Source organism: Typha latifolia, chromosome 1 (genome assembly GCF_019914945.1).
Source record: "Typha latifolia isolate L0001 chromosome 1, TyphaL0001v2, whole genome shotgun sequence".
NCBI lineage: Eukaryota > Viridiplantae > Streptophyta > Magnoliopsida > Poales > Typhaceae > Typha > Typha latifolia.
This window is the reverse complement of record NC_133086.1, coordinates 8875469-8886609: the sequence shown is the minus strand read 5'-3', so window position 1 is coordinate 8886609 and position 11141 is coordinate 8875469. Positions and strand designations below refer to the sequence as shown.

Below are 11141 nucleotides of genomic sequence, written 5' to 3'. Positions count from 1 at the left end.
TGGACCGGATAATATGGAGAGATGAAACACAACCTACATGGAATATGATATTATCTATGTCCACTAAGTCCTTTTGACAAATTTGTCCTCCTAATTAAAAACAATAAGTTTTTTTTTAATAAATCATAAGCTCGTAGATTAATTATAAATTAGATAAAAATGTTCGTATTTTTTGATATATAGATTAAACTCAACAAATTCTCCCAATAAACTCAAGTGAAATAATGTGTATTTATAGCGCTCCAGTGAAAAATACACCTTCAATGGCGACAAATAGATTTGAACTCTTCATGTGCTATTCTACTTAATTACAAGTAATATTAAACTCAAATAATTCATGAGAATATTTCCTTGTATATGCCTTTTAGGTGATCAATTCAGCAAGGCAAATAGATGCACCTTTCTTTTCTTCTCAAACCCTACGAGGGCACTAGATTTATTTTTCTTTTACTCTTTAGCACTGTGTCGCCTAGGGCAGTGTCGTTACAACCTTTTCCCATTCTCTTCCTTAGTTGCTCTGGCTAGGGAAGGGAGGATCGCTTTTTTTGCATCTAGTTTGGCTTTTCTCCCTCTCCCTTTCCCTTTGCTCTTCTCTGGCTATGTCACGAGGGATGACCTCTCTAGTCTCCAATGATGTATAGGATCTAGGGTCATACTTTAGATTGCTGAGTAGTGATAGAGTCGTATACTAACTTGAGGCTTCTTGTGCCTATGAATACATATGCTAGGGCTGATCATATTTTATTAATGCTTTCTTAGTGCTCTCAGTCTTGATGCATCATTTTATTTGTGATTTTATTTAATATAGTAAAGTGTGAGACTTGTGTTAAAGATTCGCTGATCTATCTCTATTGAAATTTATTACCTACGAGCTTCCCCCCCCAAAAAAAATAAAAAAAGATCAGCAAGATAAACTGATCCATTAAATTATTTCTTTAAGAAAAGGCGGATAAATAACATGGAGGGTGAATTATTTCCTTAGCATCATTACATGAATGCTTGCATGGCTAAACTTTCTTCAATAGCTAGCCTTTGAAGTGTAGTAAACGAGGCAATCTAAGTCGGCGTCAAACATAGAAGACGGTGGAGTCGGTGCCGGCATCCTTGAGGTTGCTGCCATGATACTCTGAAGCCCATTCTGGAATGTGATAGGAATTGAACATGGCCAATTGGATGCATGGTCCAAAGGTACGTTATAAAGGAGATGCGAATAATTTCAAATCATGCATAGAGAATATTCTCTTCTCAACTCTCTCTCTCTCTCTCTCTCGGATCTGATCTCAAAGTCCAAAAAAAGCTCTTAAATATTAAAGCTAAAGTTGCGTACATGACCTCCAGAAAAAACTGGTTCCGATACTATGTTTGATAAGCACTTAACTCCAAACGTAAGCTATTGTTAAGTAATGGATATCGCACCCTTTAATTGGAATAACTTAAGACAAGTGTTATGCCAATTTTAAGTGACATGGAATATAAGGATTAGCCAAGACTTTGAATGGTTATTTAGAATAGTTTTGGAATTCGTCTTGATATATATGTTTTACTAAAAGAAAAAAAATCTCTATTAATAATCCGCTATGGTTACTGCAAGTCTCATAGACATGTAAAGCCAAAAATTATTAAGCGATCGCAATTGGCAACCCAAACAACAATATGGGAGATTTATTTATTATAAAAAAGAGAGGAGATGATGAGATAAAAAGGGCCTAAAAGTCTCCATCGTGTGAATAGTCCATTAAGGAGCACCACGAACACCATTGAACAAGCTAACAAGAATAATGGAATAAAAAAACTTCAAAATAGTTATGATAGGCAAGAGCGAGGTGCAATTCCAAATGATCAGAACTGGTTCACATATGTAGTTGAAGATGATATTAGTTTGGAATGCTAGCTTCTAAATACGGTAGAACATTATTTTCTCCTTTTATTTTGAACCTAGCTAGGAGAGCTATATTTTATAGTTAGTGACAAGATTCTTGCAGGCTAATTGGACTAATATCTTGGGTAAGTATGTAGTTCTCTTCCCCATCAATCAAAAGCAAAAGTTTGTTTTTGAGAAAATGTCTGTAGACTTTAGTATTCATTTGTCAAAATGTTACATTCCTCATTAGTTGGTGGATCAGTCTAGACTTTAGTAATACAAACTTGAGAAGCTAGACTGCTTAACCTATGAGTTGCACCATTATTGGCATGGCTTGTAAAACAAACCCGAATCTTAGGGTAATTAGAAATTCACCGTTTACATTTCAAGTACTAACGAGCGTATGGACCAGTCGATATTGTAAGACCTACCATTAATCGCCTTCACGACATTGAGGGAGTCGCTCAAAAGCCAACATAGCTCGTTATCCAATATCTCTCTAGTAGGGCTAGGGCTTCCCCAGCTAAGCCGATGGAACAATGGCTTATATGGATACACTTTGCCATGCAAAATCGGTTTGGGTACCTGCAGATCATAATGCCAAGGCCTCCTTTGCTGTTGCTTCTCCAAGATGCATCAACCCAGCAAACCAGCCCATTCTCTTTGGGTAACTCTTCATTTAGCTTGAGTGGTTCGTTGGGCGATTCCTCACCATGTTAGGCGTGAAGTGCGAAGTTGCTTTTCTTTGTAACATTGATCACTGATGAAGCCTTGCATTCTATGCCACGGTATACTTTTTCATTTCGAGCTTTCTAGACTTCCCACATCAAGGTGAAAGTGTAAGCTAGATCCTCCGACGTTTATCTTTTCCGACATGTGCATGAGCCAATCATCCAGTCGATCTGATGTTGTGTCAATCCTGAGGTCGAGGTCACTTGCAAACCATGTGGCCTAAGCGAAGCTGCACCCTAGGAGGAGGTTCTCTGCGTTTCTAATCCATTTTTGCATATTGGACAGGTGGTGTCAACCATGGGGAGTCTCTTTGCAATTACCTCCCTGACAGCTATAGCTTTGTTCAAACAGCGCCACAAGAAGGTTTGAACTCTTGGTAAGATCTTCTGGTAGCTTCAGATGGTCTTCCATAGCTTTCATTTATCCGAGCATGAGGAAGAGCTGGTATAGTCATTGTTCGAAAGGAGGTTGATAGTAGTTTTGACAGAGAATTCTCCAGAAGCTGAGTGTATCTACAACAGTCAATCAACCTCTTCAATGGTTGCCGGGCTAATGAAGGATTTTATAACAGCTTGAGTAGCATCCTTTGCAAGTAGTTCACGAATTATCCTTTCATCCCAAGCATGACTGTCCATTAGATCTGCAACCATATTAATGTTTGGAGGGAGCTGAACCTCAGACAAGCGGTGCACGATCTAGGAATCGTCCACGATCATGATTGATCTACCATTGCCCACTTGCCATGTTACACTTTGTCGGAGTTTGTTGCACATTTTTAAGATAGAAGACCACATCCAGGAGGCACGTTGCTTCCATCTTGCTTTCCAAAAGGATTCATTTCAAAAATATCTTTCCTTCAAGAGAGAGGCGCAATTAGAGTTCGATTCTTTGATCAAGAGCCAAGGCAAGCTTAGTATCGGCGCCTAGTTAACCAACTTTAGTCATCGGACATCGAGGCCTCTTGTATTCTTTGGTTTACAAATTGATTTCCAACTTTTTAGGTAGATGTGCCTCTTCTCATCCGAAAATCCCCACCAGAAGTCCCTCATGAGAGTCTTTAATTTTGAGATAAGTATTGTCAGAACTAAAAAAAAATAATTGGGGGTTGAGAGAGGAGGGAGCCCCTCCCCTCTCCCTCTCCGGCACACGACGAAGCGCAGAACAAAAAAAAAGAAAAAAAGAAAAGGATTTCATCTAATCCAAATCAGATTAGATTTGATCATCTTCTAAACTATAAATTAAAAACCCTAATCCCCTCTCTCTTTGCTTAACCATCTCATCCCCCCTTTCTCTCTTTTCTTCTTCCCCTCTTTCGTTTTCTTATCTTTTCTCTCCGTCGAAATCGCGATGAGGGTTCGGCCCGTTGGAGCATCGCCGGAGGAAATTGAGACCACCGCACTCCTCCTCGGTGAGCCCTCTCTCATCCTTCTAGTTTAATTTAAATTTAAAGAGGTAAATTAGAAATACCTAATTCGTGGAATTCAGCTTCGTCGGCAAGTCAGGCCGGCCGCGGCGGCCGGGTCGCAACCGCATTGTCACCGGAAGCTTCGTGCTCCAAGCCGGTGTCGGTGATGTTTTCTAGGGCGCCCTCGTGGCCCCAAATCGATGTCGGCCTTGGCGTCGGCCGTCGGTGGTGAGTTCTCCACCTCGCGAGGGCGGCGGCACCGTGTGGGTGTTGGGAGCTAAGGGCGCGTGCTGGCCAGCGAACCGTCGCCGCGATGGCCACCGACGTCTCCCTTTCTCTCTCTTTTCCTCTCTCTCTTTCCCTTTCTCTCTTTCTCTCTCTCTCTCTTTTCGGCTTGGAGAAGACAGACTCGGGCAACCCGAGTCTGGCCTTCTCCCAATTAAGATGTTGGATTCGGGTCAGGTTGGATCCGAATCCAAGGAACCCGACCCGGTTCCATTGGTTAATTGGATTGGGCCTTGGGCCCAATCCATTTAAGAATAGGTTGGGTGGGCATTGCAGCCCAACCCAACTGATTTGGGCTTATTTTGGCCCAAATTAATGATTATTGAGTTAAATTATAGAAAAATATTATTGTTATTTATTATTAAATGTGGTGATTTTTAGCACGTGAGTTAGGGATTTGAGATTTAGTTGTCTTGCCTAGACTCAGGTGAGTGGGTCACTCACATATTTATTTTATTATATTTCGTACCTTGGTTAGACCATATAAATTTTTTGTGTGCAAATTATTTATTTCACCCTGACGTGTAAAAATTTAATTGTTACATTTTCTATGTGCAAATTTATTTATTTTATCCATACGTGCAAAATTTAATTATTATATTTTCTGTGTATATTTAATCATTATACTCAGTGCATCACTATATTTTGTGCAAATATTGAAATTAGTGAGAAAAAAACGAGACTAGTATTGATACGACTTAAGGAACAGTTCCGGTATAAATCGCTTGCGATTTTCTATGGTGACTCAAGTCTATTTGAAAGTCCAGAGGAAAGTCCTAAATTAGATCACTACGGTGACTTTCTTAGGTGACTCTAGCGTGGTTAGGAAATAGTCCTAGGATGAATGAGAAAATTTCCTAGGTGACTCTAACTTCTCTCAACGATTAGAGGAAAAGACAGAGTGTGTTAATCACAGGGTGATACCTTATGATGACCCTAACCGGATCAGCTATGAAGAAAAGTTATGAGCGTTATCTTGAGGTGACTTCTAGTTGATGTGGATCCACAGTGTTTTGACCCATTGAGACATATGACATTATAAATATTGAAAATATGTTAATATGTTGAAACCGTGCAAGATTACAAGTTGTGACTTTTTCTATTGTTATCATTGTTATTATTTAAAGAGCATGCTTATTGCAAAATTATCATGGATATTGTTGCTTCTAGTTTAATCTTTTTCAGCATTACAATAATATAGAATTTATTTGGTTTTCGAGTGGATTCCACTCATTGAGTTACAGTTGTTGGCTCATGGATTCTATTTTTTGTATTTATTTATCTATCTCAGGTAAAAGTCAGCGAGGCGACTAAGCGAGATGTACCCGGACTCCACCTCCACTTAGGATTCACTATTTACTTTTCCGCTCTTTTAGAATTTATGCTATAGATTAGAAGTTTTATTTATTTAGTTTAGAGACTCGAAAATATATTAACATTGTTTTATGTTTATTGCAATTAGTTTTAAAAATTTAACAAAGCAGATTTTTATTTTATTTATTTAATTTGCCATCGTACGCGTAGAAAGTATTAATAAGGCTTCGTGTATCTCAAGCATATTGAGATGCATGGCCGGTCATGATTTCTATTTCGAGTCGTGACAAGTATCTTAGGGTAGATGTAGAGCGCCATGAAGTAGAGAGGGATGGAGCTTAAGACCGATTTTAGTAGGGTTAGTCTCCCCGCATGAGAGAGATAGTTAGCCTTCCAGCCAGATAGTGTTTGTTGAAACTTTTCGACCACAAAAGCATAGGCTTTAACTTTTGACCTAGGAAGGATCATTGGATTACCGAGAATACTGATTTCCTTCCTACAAGCGCTTAACTTGGAGGGCTCCTGTGACTTTGTTACATCCTGACTGACCATCACATTTGCTAAAGTGGATCACTGATTTGTCGAGGTTGATAGCTTGCCTTGAGATGCAACAGTAGAGATCAATTATATTCTTCAAGTTTGAGGGCTGCTATGGCTTTGTTACATCCTGACTGACCATCACATTTACTAAAGTGGATCGCTAATTTGTCGAGGTTGATAGCCTGCCCGAGATGCAAACAGTAGAGATCAATTATATTCTTCAAGTTTGAGCCTTCTTTAGCCGTGGATCTTCTGAAGAGAAGTAAGTCGTCCACAAACATCAAGTGGGTGAGGGGATTAGCTCCCATAGCCGCCTTGACGCCATTAATCCTTTTATTTATCCTTCCATCTTCCAATAACAGTGATAGGATGTTTGAGCTTAGAAGAATAAATAGGGTGAGAGTGGGCAACCCTGTCTTAGCCTTCTTGTTGGGTTGAAGGAGCTTTTAGCGGAACCATTTATCTCAATTGTAATTGACACTATTGAGATGCAGCCATAGACTGGTCAACAAACTTAAGAGGGAAGCCATATCCTATCAAGCAGTCTTTGATGAATGTCCATTCCAAGCGATCAAATACTTTAGATAAATCTGCTTTAAGCATAAAGGATCATTTGCTGTTCTTAGAGGCTTGGAGGTAACACAACATTTCTTGTGCCACCACCTGATTGTCCACTATCTGTCGTCCTAGAACAAAAGCCTTCTAGGTTGGAGAGATGATATCGTTCAGGAAAGGCTTCATTCTTAGTGCTAGTAGCTTGGCAATGATTTTGTATGTTGTGTTCCATAGGCTGATAGGGCGGTAGTCACCTACTCCTTTAGGTTTATCTTTTTTAGGTATGAGGATGATAGTTGTGTGTTTTAGCGCCTTCTCTATTGTTTTGGTATGGAAGAACTGCTTCACTTGACTAAAGATTGCATCTCCAATCTCTGGCCAGAGGGTTTGAATGATCCTTGCGTTCAGGTCGTCGGGTCTAGGAGCTTTATCCGGTGTGAGACTCATGAGAACGATCTTGACCTCTTCCTTGGATGGGATGGCACAAAGGCTGGTGGTTGTCTCGTGAGGGATTCTCTGTGTGGAACTTAGATCTTGTGGGTAGTAGTTTAGGAGTGAAGGAGGGTTTGAGGTACTATATACTGCTTTGAAGTGGTTGATGAAGGCTGCTCTAAATTGGCGAACATTCCTCTTCCAGTTGTCTGTGGAAAGGAGAGCAGTGATGTTGTTGCGCCTATTGCGTGCAGTCGTCGAAGCTTGGAAGAAAGAGGTGTTGCAGTCGTCCCACTTCAGCCAGTTTACCCAAGATCTTTGGTGCCAGTAGATTTCTTCTTTTAGCAGAAGATCTTTGTGGATATCCCACAAAACCCAGTAGATGTGAAACCTTTTGATTTGATATTGAGAATATCTTGCTCCACTATCTTTACCTAGTTTCGTAGGTTGTTGGAGTGTTCACTAGCCTAAAATCTGATCCTAGAAGATAGATTCAATAGGGTAGGAAAGACTCATCCTTTAGCCACCAAGCCTCCAACCTGAACTTTGGACAAGCAAAAGCTTGTTCAAATTACTTCTCTTTTTTTGCTTTATAAATATCACTACCCCTTTAAAAGGCCCATCGATCTTGTAAAGAAACGGGGCCAATTATATATCGACAGAGTTTGGACCCTTGGGCCATCTAGTGTTCCATAGCAATGATAGTTGACAAAGATACTTATACCAATATCATGCTAGTTACCAAAGTTATGACAGCCAATAAAAAGAACAAGGTATCTGGCCCCTTTAGTAGCAAATCTTAAGTTGGTAACAAGTACAATTTGATGCATAACTGAATAATTCAGCTCTTCTTAATTTTACTGATCATGATAAGTTTAATTCCCATGGATCAAATTAATAATGTTATTTTTTGTTCCTTTTTTCTAATATGTCTAGATTATAATGTAAAAGTTTATCAAGGAAGTAGCACAGATCATAGCGTACAAATTAATTATATCCCTAACATTTATGATCCAATTCTAACCCACTAAGATGATTTAATTGGACATAGAGCAACACATACAATGGGCTGCATTTTCTTACATCGGAGCGTCTTGAGTCTAGTGATAGGACGTAGAAGATCAAAGCTAATAGGGGAGAGGAGTGATTTAGTAGGAAAGGACATGGCAGTTCTTAATTTAATGCAAAAATTAATTCTTGCACTTAATAGTAGTATCCTTTTTAAACCTCAATGTGCTGCTGGGAAAATAAATAGTCGCATCTACTAGTGCTATATAATGTAGCAATGGCTTTTCCTTTACAGATATAGCTAGTAGACCATTATATATACTAGTGGCTCCTTAATTTCAACAGGAGATCCTAGCTAGTGCTTGATCAGTTTAGGATCAAGATTCTTGATGTTAGCTGCTACCTAACACCTCCAAGTATTGCAGACCTTTTGCATTTGCATTAATTAGTAATTAGATCAAGAGTACAATTAATAATAGCTCAGAACAAGGTAGAGAGGATAAAAACAACAATAACAATAACAACAACAACATCATTATCATCATCATTATCATCATTGTTTTAAGCTTCCGTGCAGTCCTTGCTACATGCAGAGCCACCCTTCTCTTCCTCACAGACGATATCAAGGATGTAGAGTATTGGAATCAAGGCAGCGGAGCACAAGAAGGCTAAGACTGGGCCAAAGATCCATAACAGAAGAGGGAGAGCAGCGTAGAAGAGCCTATTCCCCACTGCATTGAGGGTGAACCCCTTCTCCAGGAGGTCGCAGATGTAGTCCTGCGACACCGGGCCTGCGTCGTCGCCGGAGGGTGTGTTGATGAGGAAGTTCACCTGGTTGAGAAACCTAATGGAGAGGGAGTAGCAGAGGAAGGCGAAGAGGAAGATGAGGAGGAGGGTGACGTATTTGAGGGAGAGCATGAACTCGCCGTGCGCGCCGAAGACGGTGTCGTTGAGCGGCTTCTTGATGCTGTACGTGCTACTGATGACGGCGGCGAGGCCGGAGCAGAGGAGGATGGAGGTGGTCGCCATTAGCGTCCCCCCCATGATCGCGTTCCGGATGCTTTGCACCGCCAGGATGTTCTTCTTCTCGTTGTCCTGCCGCCATGCCCATTTAGAATTTGAGTTGCATATAATCATTTACAACTACAAACACTCGTGCCTTATCTCTATATACCTTCATCATGGCGAGGACCCAACGTCGGCGGCCGATCGAGTTGATGCCGATGATGGTTTGATGCGGTCGAGATCGGACCATATGCGACAGCCAAACATGGTATAGGATGGGGAAGAGGAGGGCAAGAGGGACCAAGATCACATCCAAATAACTCTTTCTCCACTCCATCGATTTCTCTATAAAACTAATTAATTCACACTTCCTCTTCTTACTACTCTAATCTAACAGTGGTATATATCGAGGAGGATATGTCTATATATAGACAGAGAGAGAGAGAGAGAGAGAGAGAGAGAGAGAGAGAGAAGAGCACCCAAGTAAGTGCAAGACATGCATGGATCCAATTCCTTCGTGACCATCAGCGACATGACCTAAAGTAGCACGAGAAATCTCATCATGATCAAACACCACCGAGGATACATCCATGCAACAAACACAAAGCCTAAAAGTTATATATATAATATTAATTAGTTCCACTTCATACACACACTGTTGGGTACTTCCGAATTTGGTAGCTGTTCAGTTTGATCAAACCCAAATCCTACTTATCTTGTCATATCCCCATCAGAAAAGTGAATGGAGGCAAGGTTTCAGGCCAGATTCATTTGAGCTATTATATATATATATATATATGCCATCGAACTAAGCACAAAAGCTTGAGGATGGCACAAATAATATTCTTAGTGCTGAAAATATTGCATGCTGCACACCCTAATCTTTGTTTGATAGGATAAACAAGAGTGCTATGATCAAGATTATTTTATATCGTTCTCTTGCAAGAAAAGCGACATGAAATATACTTCAGTAGAAGCCGACGAAATCGAGTTCAATTGAAGAAGAGATGATCCCACGTACATGAGCTCCAAGAATATTGTCACTATGATGACAATTATTTTGTGATGGAGTATGGGCTCATATTTAAAACCCTTAATCAGGAGGATTTGCTCGTCTTTAGAGTAATTATAAATTAGACAACACGAGTTAATTCTCGGTCCTCTTCGGTACATAAATTGGACGACTAAGCTTATTTTCTCATGGAGGAGGTCAACTTACTCTTGGCATTCACAAAAGAAAGGAAAAAAAGAAGGAAAATTATATTTCACCTTCTTTTGGTCTGGGTCCAATTTCTAACGTACTAATCTAAATATTTAACTCTTCCGTATTTAAACTAAGTTGTAAACCGATAGTTTCCATCTAAAATTAACCGTGTAATGGAACCAATGTGGTTCATTAGCTTCCACATTTTTCGTTCTTAGTAAGTTGCTACATAATTAAATTATCTCTAAGATCCTCAAATAATACTTTATTTCTGTGAGAGTAATCAGTTTCTTTCGCATTGTCTTTAAATATTGACTAATACCTTGATATAAACAACATAAAGATTGAGTGCTTTTTTGGGTTTAAAGTACATGAGAATGGGGTTAATTAAAACCACAAGAGGATAAAAATGTAATTTACCCCAAGAAAAAAGAAAGAAAAAGAAAAGAACTATAGTAACATTCACAAGGCAAACTTAATTAGCATATGATATTAGTGGCAAACTAGAGTTTTTACCAGGGAAATGGGGGCAATTTTTATTGCACAACAAGAATTAGTGATTGGGTAGGTGGCCTCCTAATAAATTATTAGTAGTGTGATCCTACGAAGCGTTTGGATGGAGATGGGGGGAAAGTTGGTGGAGACATTGCCACCTCTTCCAGGAAGCACTACTTAGCAGTTTGCGTGACGTGTGAAGCAGCACCCGAATATTAAAGCATATATTCTTTTTAGAAATTTTATAAATTGCATCCTATATTTTATATATTTTATAATTTCACACAAAGCCTTTGGGAATTTTG

General features: G+C 39.6%; 1 protein-coding gene across 1 annotated transcript; it reads right to left on the bottom strand.

Moving 5' to 3' along the window:
- Window positions 1–8542: 8542 nt before the first annotated feature.
- On the bottom strand, window positions 8543–9669 carry LOC140781367 (uncharacterized). Its single transcript, XM_073127313.1, has 2 exons — window positions 9307–9669; window positions 8543–9227 (listed from the first exon to the last, which is right to left on the bottom strand). Exons 1-2 carry the CDS (start codon window positions 9472–9474, stop codon window positions 8694–8696), a joined length of 702 nt encoding a protein of 233 aa, XP_072983414.1. The 5' UTR covers window positions 9475–9669; the 3' UTR covers window positions 8543–8693.
- Window positions 9670–11141: the final 1472 nt, after the last annotated feature.

Excerpts from the sequence above, each read along its gene's own strand:
- LOC140781367 (XM_073127313.1), bottom strand. The coding sequence starts at position 9,474 with ATGGAGTGGAGAAAGAGTTATTTGGATGTGATCTTGGTCCCTCTTGCC. Across the intron at positions 9,228-9,306 it reads GGGTCCTCGCCATGATGAAG|GACAACGAGAAGAAGAACAT; the intron begins GTATATAGAGAT and ends GCATGGCGGCAG.